This window comes from Garra rufa, chromosome 1, assembly GCF_049309525.1.
Source record: "Garra rufa chromosome 1, GarRuf1.0, whole genome shotgun sequence".
In the NCBI taxonomy this organism is placed as follows: domain Eukaryota; kingdom Metazoa; phylum Chordata; class Actinopteri; order Cypriniformes; family Cyprinidae; genus Garra; species Garra rufa.
This window is the reverse complement of record NC_133361.1, coordinates 61,078,629-61,094,859: the sequence shown is the minus strand read 5'-3', so window position 1 is coordinate 61,094,859 and position 16,231 is coordinate 61,078,629. Positions and strand designations below refer to the sequence as shown.

The 16,231-nt window shown below is 35.0% G+C and overlaps 1 protein-coding gene across 1 annotated transcript in view; it reads right to left on the bottom strand.

Moving 5' to 3' along the window:
- vwa3a (von Willebrand factor A domain containing 3A) overlaps positions 1-16,231 on the bottom strand; it is a 45,232-nt gene that overhangs the window by 17,218 nt on the left and 11,783 nt on the right. Inside the window, exons 8-16 of the mRNA XM_073833184.1 lie at positions 15,219-15,344; positions 14,470-14,569; positions 14,322-14,384; positions 13,669-13,800; positions 10,712-10,850; positions 8,755-8,858; positions 8,569-8,649; positions 7,711-7,808; positions 5,911-6,030 (exon numbers count right to left, since the gene is read on the bottom strand). Of these exons, the coding sequence (XP_073689285.1) occupies positions 5,911-6,030; positions 7,711-7,808; positions 8,569-8,649; positions 8,755-8,858; positions 10,712-10,850; positions 13,669-13,800; positions 14,322-14,384; positions 14,470-14,569; positions 15,219-15,344 (963 nt within the window). The remainder of the gene's footprint in view (positions 1-5,910; positions 6,031-7,710; positions 7,809-8,568; positions 8,650-8,754; positions 8,859-10,711; positions 10,851-13,668; positions 13,801-14,321; positions 14,385-14,469; positions 14,570-15,218; positions 15,345-16,231) is intronic.

Below are 16,231 nucleotides of genomic sequence, written 5' to 3'. Positions count from 1 at the left end.
AGCATTTTTGTGTATTTGAATCCTTTCAACAATGACTGTATGATTTTGAGATTTTCACACTGAGGACAACTGAGGGACTCATATGTAACTAATTTATTCAGTACAGCCCTTCAGAAGCTACAGAAGATACTTACATGTGTTCCAGAAGACAAATAAAGTGAAATTTACCCTGATCTTCAAATTCCAAAAGTTTTCACCCCCTGGTTCTTGCGTCTTATGCATCTTTTTTCTTCTGAAGCATCAGTGAGCGTTTGAACCTTCTGTAATAGTTGCATATGAGTCCCTCAGTTGTCCTCAGTGTGAAAAGATGGATCTCAAAATCATACAGTCATTGTTGGAAAGGGTTCAAATACACAAAAAAGCTGGAAAACACAGGGTTTTTCTGAAGATCACAAAACACAAAACAAAACAAAACAAAAAAAAACAGTTGTGGATCATTCAGGTAACAACACAGTACCTACTGTATTAAGAATCAAGTCTATGTAAACTTTTGAATGGGGTTATTTCTATAAATTCAACTATTATTTTTTTCTTGTGGACTATGTCGTTTATGTGAAATATCTTACTCAGGTCAGTACTAAATAAAAAAAAAACATGAACTTTGTATGATCCCTCTTATTTTGCTAAAATAATTAACATTTTGCAGATTCTGCAAGGTGTATGTAAACTTTTGACTTCAACTGTATGTTAAAGGTTCTTTCATAGAAGCCAATAAAGAGCTTTTATTATTAATAGAGCATACTAGCTATGAGGTGGTAATACTATAGTACTTTGATGTATATCAGGAGCAAAAATGGACTAGGACTTAAAAACAGCCTGACACTTAGGTACCAACCTAATAAAAAATTATTGCCTGCTGTATTATCTAGTTCATATATATAGGCCTATTAATTTTTTCGAGACTGTTGACTATGTTGCCAGGCTCCACCACCGCAGCTTAAATCGGACAGTCAGATGATGGCCGAATTTTTTTTCCTATATTAAAATCTTTGTTTATTTACTTGGTATCTAAATGTGGAATCGACAGCTGGACCACAGTCGACAAGTCCATTGAGAAATATTGCCGGTTTATTCATGCTTGTACCTGTACCCTAATTTTGTTGTTCTGGCATAATAGCCCTTCACAGATCCATTTTTCTATTTGAAATGTGCATTTATGTCAGCTTTTTTGTGCTTGAAATTTTAAAATAATACGAACATATCATGCTAATTGACCTATTGGTACATCCGGCAAGCCATCGCGCTCTCATGCCACACATCATGTTTCATCACTGATTCACATGAATACAGCGACATTGAAGAGCGTGAAAAACACATTATTGCAAGACACATTGTTTGTGTTTCACTATAAAACTGACAGATTTTGAAAGCTGAGACTTTGTTTTATACTAAAAGTACCAAAGCACAAAGCTTATTGCTATTATTGGCTAACTGGCTCACTAAATAGGCCTAATGAATGCAATCCCAGCGAAGTGTAACACATGGTATGATTTCTGCTAGTAATCCCACATACATTCAAATAAATTCCAGTGGCCTGGCAACGTCTCCTGGTGCTCCCAATCTGGGCCGTTTGCATGCACAGGCTATAATCTCAAAATATTATAACTTTAATTGCTATGATTTAATTCTTGTAATTTCGGCTTTATTCTCGAATAATTTCAACTTTATTTTTTGAAACATTTCAACTTTATTCTCGTAATTTCGACTTTATTCACATAATTTCGACTGTATTCTTGTAATTTTGACTTTATTCACATAATTTTGACTGTATTCTCATAATTTTGACTATATTCTCGTAATTTCAACGTTATGCTCAAAATGTTTTGACTTTCAAACATTTTAAATGTATTCACGTAATTTTGACTTTATTCTTTAAACATTTTTTGAGTTTATTCTTATCATTTAAATTTTATTCTCGAAACAATTCGACTTTATTCTCGAAACATTTAGACTTTATTCTCAAAATTTTGACTTTATTCTTGAAACATTTCGACTTCATTATCATAATTTCAACTTTATTCTCATTATTTCGACTTTATTATCAAAATATTTTAACTTTATTCTTAAAATATTTTGTTTTTATTCTCGAAACTTTTAAACTTTATTCACGTAATTTCAACTTTATTCTCAAAATGTTTTGACCTTATTCTCAAAACATTTCAAATTTATTCACGTAATTTTGACTTTATTCTTTTAATATTTTTTGAGTTTATTCTCGTAATTTCAACTTTATTCTCGAAACAATTCGACTTCATTCTCGAAATTTTGACTTTATTCTTGAAACATTTTGACTTCATTATCATAATTTCGACTTTATTCTCATAATTTCGACTTCATTCTCAAACATTTCAACTTTATTCTCATAATTTCAACTTCATTCTCAAAATGTTTTGACCTTATTCTCAAAACATTTCAAATTTATTCACGTAATTTTGACTTTATTCTTTGAATATTTTTTGAGTTTATTCTCGTAATTTCAACTTTATTCTCGAAACAATTCGACTTCATTCTCGAAATTTTGACTTTATTCTTGAAACATTTTGACTTCATTATCATAATTTCGACTTTATTCTCATAATTTCGACTTCATTCTCAAACATTTCAACTTTATTCTCATAATTTCAACTTCATTCTCAAAATGTTTTGACCTTATTCTCAAAACATTTCAAATTTATTCACGTAATTTTGACTTTATTCTTTGAATATTTTTTGAGTTTATTCTCATAATTTCAACTTTATTCTCAAAATGTTTTGACCTTATTCTCAAAACATTTCAAATTTATTCACGTAATTTTGACTTTATTCTTTTAATATTTTTTGAGTTTATTCTCGTAATTTCAACTTTATTCTCGAAACAATTCGACTTCATTCTCGAAATTTTGACTTTATTCTTGAAACATTTTGACTTCATTATCATAATTTCGACTTTATTCTCATAATTTCGACTTCATTCTCAAACATTTCAACTTTATTCTCATAATTTCAACTTCATTCTCAAAATGTTTTGACCTTATTCTCAAAACATTTCAAATTTATTCACGTAATTTTGACTTTATTCTTTGAATATTTTTTGAGTTTATTCTCGTAATTTCAACTTTATTCTCGAAACAATTCGACTTCATTCTCGAAATTTTGACTTTATTCTTGAAACATTTTGACTTCATTATCATAATTTCGACTTTATTCTCATAATTTCGACTTCATTCTCAAACATTTCAACTTTATTCTCATAATTTCAACTTCATTCTCAAAATGTTTTGACCTTATTCTCAAAACATTTCAAATTTATTCACGTAATTTTGACTTTATTCTTTGAATATTTTTTGAGTTTATTCTCGTAATTTCAACTTTATTCTCGAAACAATTCGACTTCATTCTCGAAATTTTGACTTTATTCTTGAAACATTTTGACTTCATTATCATAATTTCGACTTTATTCTCATAATTTCGACTTCATTCTCAAACATTTCAACTTTATTCTCATAATTTCAACTTCATTCTCAAAATGTTTTGACCTTATTCTCAAAACATTTCAAATTTATTCACGTAATTTTGACTTTATTCTTTGAATATTTTTTGAGTTTATTCTCATAATTTCAACTTTATTCTCAAAATGTTTTGACCTTATTCTCAAAACATTTCAAATTTATTCACGTAATTTTGACTTTATTCTTTTAATATTTTTTGAGTTTATTCTCGTAATTTCAACTTTATTCTCGAAACAATTCGACTTCATTCTCGAAATTTTGACTTTATTCTTGAAACATTTTGACTTCATTATCATAATTTCGACTTTATTCTCATAATTTCGACTTCATTCTCAAACATTTCAACTTTATTCTCATAATTTCAACTTCATTCTCAAAATGTTTTGACCTTATTCTCAAAACATTTCAAATTTATTCACGTAATTTTGACTTTATTCTTTGAATATTTTTTGAGTTTATTCTCGTAATTTCAACTTTATTCTCGAAACAATTCGACTTCATTCTCGAAATTTTGACTTTATTCTTGAAACATTTTGACTTCATTATCATAATTTCGACTTTATTCTCATAATTTCGACTTCATTCTCAAACATTTCAACTTTATTCTCATAATTTCAACTTCATTCTCAAAATGTTTTGACCTTATTCTCAAAACATTTCAAATTTATTCACGTAATTTTGACTTTATTCTTATGTAAGAAAAAGTGATGAGGACGTAGAAGATCTCGATGAAGATGTTTATTGCAGCATAGCAGTGACAAAGTACATGTTGTACCTTGGGTTCAGCGGAGTCAGAATGAACCCAGAACATCCTTAGCTCAAACATTTTATAGCATTACAGTTTACTATGCTAATGTAAATGAAGTTGCTCCTGTCGTAACAGCTGTCGTCTGTATGTTAATTAAGTTCTGACACCCCTTTGTGTGAGATGGTTCTCAGTGTCTCACACCCGCTCCCATTCTACAATTGGTCACCTTTTGCTCAGGATGTCGTTATCCCAAATGGTCTAAACTGTTGAATTTCTTCTACTCTATAATAATTAAGCCATTTTGGGAAATGAGCATAATTAAACATATATTGCGGAGTGGAATCTGGGTCGAGGCAGACTATATTTCTTACACTTTGAATATTTTTTGAGTTTATTCTCGTAATTTCAACTTTATTCTCGAAACAATTCGACTTCATTCTCGAAATTTTGACTTTATTCTTGAAACATTTTGACTTCATTATCATAATTTCGACTTTATTCTCATAATTTCGACTTTATTATCAAAATATTTCAACTTTGTTCTCATAATTTTGACTTCATTCTCAAACATTTCAACTTCATTCTCAAAATGTTTTGACTTTATTCTTGAAACATTTCAAATTTATTCACGTAATTTTGACTTTATTCTTGAAATTTTTTTTGAGTTTATTCTTGTAATTTCAACTTTATTCTCGAAACATTTCGACTTTATTCTGGTAATTTTGACTTTATTCTCAAAACATTTAGACTTTATTCTGGTAATTTCGTCTTTATTCTCAAAACATTTTTACTTTATTCTCTAAATATTTCCACTTTATTCTAGTAATTTCAACTTTATTCTTGTAATTTCGACTTAATTCTCATAATTTCGACTTTATTCTCAAAATGTTTAGACTTTATTTTCGAAACATTTCAACTTTATTCTCGAAATATTTCAACTTTATTCTCATAATTTAGACTTTATTCTGTTAATTTAGACTTTATTCTTGAAACATTTTGACTTTATTGTCTAAATATTTCGACTTTATTCTTGTATTTTCGACTTTATTCTGTTAATTTTGACTTTATTCCCAAAATATTTCGACTTTATTCTAGTAACTTCATCTTTATTTTCGTAATTTCGACTTTATTCTCGTAATTTCGACTTTACTCTCAAAAAGTTTCGACTTTATTCTCCAAACATTTCAACTTTATTCTCGTAATTCCGACTTTATTCTCAAAACAGTTAGACTTTATTCTGGTAATTTCGACTTTATTCTTGAAACATTTTAACTTTATTCTCAAAATATTTCAACTTTATTCTCGAAACATTTAGAATTCATTCTGGTAATTTCTACTTTATTCTCGAAACATTTCGATTTTATTCTCAAAACATTTCGACTTTATTCTCAAATATTTCGACTGTATTCTCAAATATTTCGACTTCATTCTCAAAATATTATGACTTAAATCTCTTAATTTTAGATTTTCTTTTTACATTTTTAACATGGCACAAAACGCCATTGTAAAAAGGAAGTGTGTTCAAACTTTTGACTGGTGTATATAAAGGAAAAGATAAAAAAAATTGACTACTTGAGAAAAAGGTGGCAGAAGACTGGGACTGAATGACAAAGCAGATCATAATCTGTCACACTACAAAAGAGTGAAAGCACCCCGACAGTGTGTTTGACCTACGCAATGACATTGAAGCTGTGTTTGTTAGCCAGCTGCTCCTGCAGTAGTATTCGAAGGGCGTGCTGCAGGTGAAGCTGGTAGTGGGCGTTCATCCCAGACATGTCCAGAAGAACCTGCACCCTGTGTAGGGAAAGGCAGAGAAAGAGCAACTGAGACACACAAACACACTCCACATCCCTGGATCCTCCTGGCCCAGCAAAAACATCAGCGTTAATGGATTTCCACAAAAGTTACAGGGTGGAAAACGAAGATCAATATGCACTAATACTTAGATTTGTCTTACAAGAATAAACAGGGTTTGTGCTGACCGCAATGCATTTTGTGTGGTGTGTTTTTCAATTACTGGCTGCTGAGAGCATTTTAAAAAACATTCAAACTATCAAGACTGTAAAGCACACTACTGCTGTTGTTGTTTTGTATATTGCAGGGTCAGTTCATGGGATTATGAATACTTTTCAATGTTTCATTTAATGATATTTAGAGGTTCAAGTATGTAGCACTGAAATTCCATTGCCTTTACTAAAATGGCTATAACTTTTGAACGGAATGAGATATCTTCGCCAAACTTGCAATGTGTATGTAAAAGCTGAATATGAGGACACATGAAAAAAGTTGCAGAGCTTGGCCACTTGGTGGCCCTATTAGAGGAAAAATCATAAGAACGGCCATAACTACATATCTGTCTGTTCTGAAAATTGGTCCGCACAGTCTTGGTTTAAAGTGCCATAAGCTTCTATAAGGACATTTACGTATCTCAAAAAACATGCCTGCCATATAGGCCGATAAACTTTGAGCACCTATTAGACAAGGTTAACGGAGGCCAATCGGAACAATTGGTGGGTCTGTTTGACTCACGGCCCTAAAGGTCTGTGAAAAATTTGAAAGAATTTGGCTACTGGGGGGTAAAAACACTGCAGTACAATTCTCTAGACTCTCAAGGTCAATAATTATCAAGAAAAAAATGTAAAATTTACTCTTTGGGAAGCTATAAGGGGGTCATTTAGAAAATGGGCCTGTCCAAATATGGCCAAAAGCCTATAAATCCTAAATAAAAACTCAAAACTTCACATGTGACAAGTGATTCTAAACAAGCATGCAACGTTTTAGGGAGATCGGACCACAGTTGCCGCTATAACAGTCATAAACGTTAAAAAGAAAATCATATTTCTGTGGCAAACGACCAAGATTTGCCAAAAAAGCTTTTTTAATCATTGATTTAGATGGTTACAGGCTTGCTAAATAATATGCAATGTCTTTTTTTATATGTGCTTAAATGTCTTAAACCCTGGTAATTGCTGCTTGCAGCTATACAAAAAACAATTTTGGTACTCAAGTCCTCAAGCAAAGTCATACGAGAACTATAACTGGAGTTCCGGTGCAAAGGAACAAAACGCACTGTTCACTTCTGCTTAAGAGTCTGACAAAATTGCTATGCTAAAGTGTACTTCCAATTTTATGCTGAAGTGTACTTCTTTTTCACAAAGGAAATCAATGTGTATTGTTCTCTATGCCATTTGCGGTGCCCTTTAGAACATAAAAGCTCCCTACTATTTGTGAAGTTCACTGTGCAGGGTGAAACATACATATTGTCTAGAATAGGCATGTCTGAACACGGTCCTGGAGGGCCACTGTCCTGCTGAGTTTAGCTTGCCCTAACACAATTGCCTGGAAGTTTCTAGTATGCTTAGTAAGACCTTCATTAGCTGGTTCCGGTGGGTTTAATAGGGGCTGGAGTTGAACTCTAGAGGACAGTGGTGCTCCAAGAGCAGGACTGAACATCCCTGGTCTAAAGGTTCTCACCTCTGCTCACACACGGTTCCCCATATCTGCCTGCTCCCCGTTCTGTTCAGCCACTGAACTCTGCTTTCAAACAGACGCACAGCACCCATGAGTCGCTTCTGCATGTCACACAGGAAAGACAAAATAAAGTGAAAAATACAAAATGTCACAGATTCTAAACTGATGGACAAAAACATACAAAATCCATCTAAATACAACTTTGTATGGAATAGCACACGTCCTTACAATCTGACAGATATAATGAAAATGGGAGTTGTGACAGCTCTCAGCTAGGTAAATAATAAAACATTCAGTAAAACTGAATGTTCAGGTTTGAAGGTTTGAAGACATGCATTAGGACACATTTTTGAAAGAAGCCTAGTGGCTAATGCAGTCTTCAAGAATGTGATGAAAGACATGAATGACAACGTGAAAATGTGTTTACTTGAGTGTTGTGACATCAGAAAGAACGTTTCCACATCAAATTTGGTGGAAAAAAAAACTCTCTAATAAAATGAAATGAACAACTTCGAAATCTTCAGTGTTGTATATCAGAATGGAGCCCCACAAATGACATGCTGAAGAAAATAAAAATAGATTTTGTGGACACAAGCTAAGAATTCGCTCTCATGACTTAATCATTTGTGGCCATGTACTAATTTGTTCCCTCATTTTAGCTCAATTGTGGCCAAGTTATACTAATTTGCTCCTGAATTTAAAATTGCTTAGATTGTAGCCACAGTCGAACTAAAGCAGGGTACTGGGTTAGTACATTGTGCTAAACGGCGAACATTATTTACGATTCCTGTAGGAATGCACCTGGTTTTACACGATTTCTAGCTGGCATGGTATATAGAGTTATTGATTTATAAAATATACCTGGTACTTTTGCAGTGATGGAAGATCGACATGCAAATTCTTTACTGTTCCATCATGCCACTCACACTGTACCATGACCCGCTGCACACAAACACAGTGAGTTAGTTCAGTAAGTCCGCTGAAGTGTACAGGTGAACAGATGGGCCTCAAACTGGATTCATAAATGCAGCAGGACATGTTCATCACCTCGTGAACTGTAGAGGAAACAGTCTTTCCCAAGATTGGCACAAACGTCTCTTGTGGGGAATAGGCATTACGGGCCAGCAGCTGATACAGATCCAGCTTCTGAGCTGCATGAACACAACTGTTAGCCAAGACTAACCACTCTGATCAAAGAGACTTGCCCAGTATAAACACTGGCAAATAAACTGACACATGCAAATATGTTTGTAAGATTTACAGATTGTACTTTTTGGTAGTCACAATGAATATTCTAGAACATTTGGACCCTTTTAAAATTAATTTGATATATAAAGTCAATGTTAAATGGCAACTGATCTTATTTACTTTCTTAAATTCCCAAGGATACAAAAGTCTTGCCAAATTGTTTTCCTTGTGTTGAATATTCAGTTTCATTCAGAAATATGCCACATGTGTCATGTGTTTGTAACATTACAGAGGTGAACTTAGTTGTAAATACAGGTGCATCTTAATAAATTAGAATTGTCTTGGAAAAGTTTATTTATTTCAGTAATTCAACTCAAGTTGTGAAACTTGTGTATTAAATCAATTCAATGCACACAGTCTTTGGTTCTTTTAATTGTGATATTTGGCTCACATTTAACAAAAACCCACCAATCTCAACAAATTAGAATATGATGAAATGCCAATCAGCTAATCAACTCAAAACACCTGCAAAGGTTTCCTGAGCCTTCAAAATGGTCTCTCAGTTTGGTTCACTAGGCTACACAATCATGGGGAAGACTGATGATCTGACAGTTGTCCAAAGACAATCATTGACGCCCTTCACAAGGAGGGTAAGCCACATACATTCATTGCCAAAGAAGCTGGCTGTTCACAGAGTGCTGTATCCAAGCATGTTAACAGAAAGTTGAGTGGAAGAAAAAAATGCACAACCAACCGAGAGAACTGCGGCCTTGAGAGGCTTGTTAAGCAAAATCAATTCCAGAATTTGGTTGAACTTCACAAGGAATGGACTGAGGCTGGGGTCAAGGCATCAAGAGCCTAAGGAGGCTAAGGAGAAGAAGAAATGGACTGTTGCCCAGTGGTCCAAAGTCCTCTTTTCAGATGAGAGCAAGTTTTGTATTTCATTTGGAAACCAAGGTCCTAGAGTCTGGAGGAAGGGTGGAGAAGCTCATATCACAAAGTTGCTTGAAATCCAGTGTTAAGTTTCCACATTCTGTGATGATTTGGGGTGCAATGTCATCTGCTGGTGTTGGCCCACTGTGTTTTTTGAAAAGTCACTGCACCCGTTTACCAAGACATTTTAGAGCACTTCATGCTTACTTCTGCTGACCAGCTTTTTAAAGATGCTGATTTCATTTTCCAGCAGGATTTGGCACCCGCCCACACTGCCAAAAGCACCAAAAGTTGATTAAACGACCATGGTGTTGGTGTGCTTGACTGGCCAGCAAACTCACCAGATCTGAACCTCATAGAGAATCAATGGGGTATTGTCAAGAGAAAAAATAAGAAACAAGAGACCAAAAAAATGCAGATGAGCTGAAGGCCACTGTCTGAAACCTGGGCTTCCATTCCACCTCAGCAGAGTTACAGACTGATCACCTCCATGACACATTGAATTGAGGCAGTAATTAAGGCAAAAGGAGCCCCTACCAAGTATTGAGTACATATACAGTAATTGAACATACTTTCCAGAAGGCCAACAATTCACTAAAAAAAATTTTTTTATTGGTCTTATGAAGTATTTTAATTTGTCGAGATAGTGAATTGGTGGGGGTTTGTTAAATGTGAGCCAAATTATCACAATTAAAAGGACCAAAGACTTAAACTACTTCAGTCAGTGTGCACTGAATTTATTTAATACACGAGTTTCACAATTTGAGCTGAATTACTGAAATACATGAACTTTTCCACGACGTTCTAATTTATTGAGATGCACCTGTACTCAATTTTCATGTTGAAAATGAAAATGTTTGAAAAGGCACCACATGGCAAATACCCTTCAGGCCATGGGTTTTTAGCCATTCACTGGAGGTGGTGGGTATTGGGCCTGTGGGTTGGATGCACAATGGAGCACTGAGAGCAGAACTTCCAGGACTGAAGTCAGAAAGAGTCACACTGTCCAAACCTGTGGAGATCTGTAAAGGTAGAAGTGAGAACTTAAAGTGAAAAAGTTAAAGTTTCCAGCCTTTACAGTATAACTAGTGTTGGGGGTAGGGATGCACCGAATCCAGGATTCGGATTCGGATTCGGCCGAATCCTGGGCTTTTTGACGGGGTTCGGTTTCGGCCGAACCTTAGATTTATTTTCCACCGAAACCGAACCCTAGACTTGCACTACGACGTCACACGGCCGTTGATTACGTGAAGGTGTTTAGGCTACATAGGACCCGTTCGAATGTAGTAGGCTGTAAGAATCTGAAAATGGAACTCGTAAGCAAAAAAAGTTTTGTTTGGCAGTACTTTCCACCAAAAGAAGGCGATTCAAGTTGAGCTTTATGTTCAATTTGCAATGCCAATTTGTCTCGTGGTGGCAAGGACCCTAAGCAGTACACAACATATCGCCGATGTTAAAACATTTGCGTCTAAGGGGCCGTTCACATGTCGCGCCTAAAAACGCGTGGAAAACGCTAGGCGCGCCTCTTTCTTCCTTGTCAACAAAGCGCTCGGGCGCTTGCGCTCCGGAAGCGTCTGCCGTTTCTAAGCAACCATCAGCTGCGCTCTAGCTCCAAGCTGCGGAGCGCTTGCTGCATTCTGAAAAGTTGAGATGTTTTTATCTCGATGCGGCGCGGACGCGCCTGGAAAAACGAGCGCGTCGCACCGCGTGCGCGGCGCTTCCATTATGCGCGCGCAAGCCGCGCATCTACATTTAAAATAACGAATTTGTGCGCGCAAAAGACGCTACATGTGAACGGCCCCTAAAACATCCAAAAGAATACGAGTTTTGCATGAAGGAATCTACAGACAGCAGCCAAAATGCAGCAACTTCAGGTACGGCAGCTGGACAGTCACAGCTAAAAACGTGTAATTAAGGATGCGAGTAGGATTCGGTATTCGGTTTCGGATTCGGCCGAATCTTAAACAGTGTATTCGGTATTCGGCCGAACCCCAAAAATCTGGATTCGGTGCATCCCTAGTTGGGGGTAATGCATTACAAGTAACTTGACTTTTGCAATCAGATTACTTTTTCAAGTAACTAGTAAGGTAACACATTCATTTTTTATTTACAATACTAGTAAAAAGTAATGACAGTTACTTTGTTTTTCAATTTTTTAATAAAGCTCTTATGTTCCCATGTTGAGAGAAATCAAGAGTAAGTGCAAAGAGTAATGTTTACTGTATAAACATGATGTTAACGTAGTTCTAGACTAAAAGTGAACATGAATTAACTCACTTGCACAAAAATAGATTCAGTGTTCCTTAAAATAAATATAAACAATGAAATGCAAACTCAGAATATGACGCAAACCTGCAATAATTAAAAATGTAAACACAAAAAATACTTTATGTATTTCACTTTTGGTGTGAAAGGGCTTTAACATTTGCCAAAACATTTAACATTTGCCAGCCCAGATGAAAAAAAGGAACGCAAAAGTAACATAACACATTACTTTCCTTAAAAAGTAACTATGTAACGCAATTAGTTACCTTTTAGGCATTGACACAATATTATAATGCATTACTTTTAAAAGCTTGAATGTTTTGAATGAGTCTGTGTGATCGATGGATAAATGGATAGATAGCATGTTTTAGCATTTTGCTAGCATGCTTCTAAATGATTTAACATGTTACTAGCATGTAGCTAGCATGACTAGCAAGTTACTAGCATGTTGCTATCTATCTAACCAAGCCTAGTAACTAGAATCATGTTAGTGACATGCTAATCAGGCTAGAAACATGTAAACAACATGCTAATCATGTTAGAAACATGTTAGAAAAATGCTAACAACATGCTAATCATGCTAGTAACATGCTAATAACTTTCTAATCATGCTAGAAACACACTAACAACATGCTAATCATGCTAGCTACATGCTAGTAACAAGCTAAATAAGTTAGAAACATGCTAGCAAAATGCTAAGACATGCTATCTATCTATTTATCCATCCTTCCTTCTAACTGCCTTCAAAACATTCAAGATTTAAGCTTTAAAACATTAAAACTTCAATCTTTTCGGACTGAAAACCATAACATTTCTAAAACTTTTTAAAACTTGTAAACTTTTTCACACTTTCTGATCAGGCTTTTTCGAGCCAACCTGACAAACTTTTTTTTATCTAGTTACACTTTTGTAATGACAATGTTCTAATTTAGAACATATTAATTACTGTAAATATAATACCAAATACGCTACAGTAATTAAAATGTACTTTAAAGTAAAGCTTTTGACATTATTACAAAGTGCACTTATTAAAAGTCCCACTGTATATAAAAACCTCTTTTGTGACCATGGGCCACAAAACCAGTCTTAAGTAGCATGGGTATATTTGCAGCAATAGCCAAAAATGCATTGTATGGGTCAAAATGATCGATTTTTCTTTTATGCCAAAAGTCATTAGGATATTAAGATTATGTTTCATGAAGACATTTTGTAAATTTTCTACTGTAAATATATCAAAACATAATTTTCGATTAGTAATATGCATTGCTAAGAATTCATTTGGACAACTTTAAAAGCAATTTTCTCAATATTTTGTACTATTTTGCACCCTCAGATTCCAGATTTTTAAATAGTTGTATCTCGGCCAAATATCGTCCTATCCCCACAAACCATACATCAATGCAAAGCTTATTTCTTCAGATTTCAGTTGAATAAATCTAAATAAAAAAAAAAATGGACCCTTATAACTGGTTTTGTGGTCCAGGATCACATAGCATCACTCTTCCATGACACTAACACAGTACTTTTCTGTAATTGTCTACAGAGGAATTTTAGCATAACTGTTTGTAGGCTCACCTCTGACTCAACAGTGACAGCTGTGTCTCCCAGTCGACCCTGACGCATGTTCTGAATTTGGGTGAGGACATTCCGAGCTGCTTTAATCTCCGCCCACAGCAGATCTACATCTGTACTGCTGTCTACTACACCCTGTAGACAAACACACACAGATATTCCTACACTTTTAATGAGATAAATTGGCCCCAAGATGTATTTGAACACTGAGGGCACACACAAATGTCTGAAGGTCATTAGAACAAAATTACGAAGAAATAATCATCTGAAATCAAAGTAACTTCACTTTACATTTTTGCAAACATTTAGCCATAAATACATTGTATGGGTCAAAATTATCGAATTTTCTTTTATGCCAAGTAAAGATCATGTTCCAAGAAGATATTTTGTCAATTTCCAACCGTAAATATATCAAAACTTAATTTTTGATTAGTAATATGCATTGCTGAGAAATTCATTAGGAAAAATGTAAAAATTTGAAAATTAAATTGTCAATGTCAATTACACTTTATATCTAATAGAATTTCATGAAATTCATATATTTTAAGTGTTTAGGCTAAATGTTCGAATACTTGTTGGCACCACTGTATAGAATTTAAATTTCATTTAAATTTAAGAGATTTTTGTAAATATTTTTAGGATTTTTTACAGATTACCAGTGCAGTAGAAAACAGGTGATATCTTCCTCCAGAAGCTGCTGCCATTTGCTTCACAGTCTCCTATGACAGGACACATCAATCAGTGACAATAATAAAAAATGTCCTTCTGCATATTACATAAAGACCACCAGTCTATGATACTCACAATGGCGGCCGGACTGCTGCAGTTGTAGGCGACCGCATGGACAGAAGGCATTCGGTTTTGAGTTATAAAATCACATATAACGTCTGCTGTCTGATCAGGGCTGAAAAAAAAAATCATCAAATAAACATTATATAAGGTTCCAGTTATAATTTCATATAAGAGAGTGCAAACAGTGACCAAACATTTTCAGCTGCCTTGTTTCTGAAGTATTTTTCCTATGAAGTTCCATGAACTTACTATGGTACAGAGTTCTGAGCATTACAACATTACAACAATTGTTTTGAGGCAAAGAAACAGTTGAAAGAGAGTGTAAAAGAAACTAGATTACATGATTTGCAAAGCTTCATGGGAGTGGGCTGTGGAGCTATTTATATTCCCAAATTGCGCTGTCTTTTGTATTTTACAGATGAAAATAGCAACCACTTAACAACCTCACAATTCATGGTAGCTCTGTCTCGAAAGCTTTATATGTTATCACTTCAAATCTCTTTCTCTGTGGAGAAAACGAGAGAGATTTTTACCTCTGCAACCCTGCTGTTGCGCTCTATTATGCTGGGAGAGGAAATAGGCCTAGGCTGCCATTTTTAAACCATCTCCACAGACATTACCAATTATAGCACTGCAACTATTTAAAGAAAATGGACTGCAAATAAGTCTAAAGACGGCCGCAAAAGTGAAGGAAATGGAATGGCTGCTGGCTCGAGTTAAGTTAAGAAACAGTGATTCATCACAGTAAGACAAACTCTCACCGAGAGCCCAGGATGATGAGTAGTGTGTCCAGCTCTGAGTGGGTCAGTGCCTTCTGTAGCGCCTGCAGGAGATCACAGCCTCCACCTGCCTGGAGCTGCATGACCCACGCACAGCACTCCTTGAGCCTGAGACAGCATGCATTCACTCAGAAAGAGCAGACTTTCAGCAAACTCATTCATGTTTCTTTACATGTCGTACAACAAAGATACTGTAGCTATATTCCAAAAACAAGTGAGCCTTTTCCGTAGGCATCCCAGCATGAAGGATGTTTTAAAAGCTAGCTATCATATTGTGCTGCCGTCAAAAGGTTCTTTGTTTTGGCCATAGCCTAAGGAAGAGTGCATCCTTGTTGCATCCTGTTCAGCTTCGAATCACAAAAAGGAATTACATTTTTAAAAAAGAAAAACCCATTAAGACTTGTATGGCTTGATATGACGTAAATTATTTATTTTATTGAAATATGCAGTAGAAAACCCATGAAAGATTTACGTTATTTAAAAAACCTGCATCGTTTTCTATATACACTGACCAAAATTATAAACGCAACACTTTTGTTTTTGCCTGAACTCCAAGATCTTAAACTTTTCCTATGTATACAAAAGGCCTATTTCTCTCAAGTATTGTTCACAAATCTGTCTAAATCTGCGTTAGTGAGCACTTCTCCTTTGCTGAGATAATCCATCCACCTCACAGGTGTGGCATATCAAGATGCTGATTAGACAGCATGATTATTGCACAGGTGTGCCTTAGTCTTAGGCTGGCCATAATAAAAGGCCACTCAAAAATGTGCAGTTTTATCACACAGCACAATGCCAGAGATGTCGCAAGTTTTACGGGAGTGTGCAATTGGCATGCTGACTGCAGAAATGTCCACCAATGCTGTTGCCTGGTAATTGAATGTTCATTTCTCTACCATAAGCCGTCTTCAAAGGCGTTTAAGAGAATTTGGTAGTGCATCCAACCGGCCTCACAACTGCAGACCACGTGTAACCACACCAGCCCAGAACCTCCA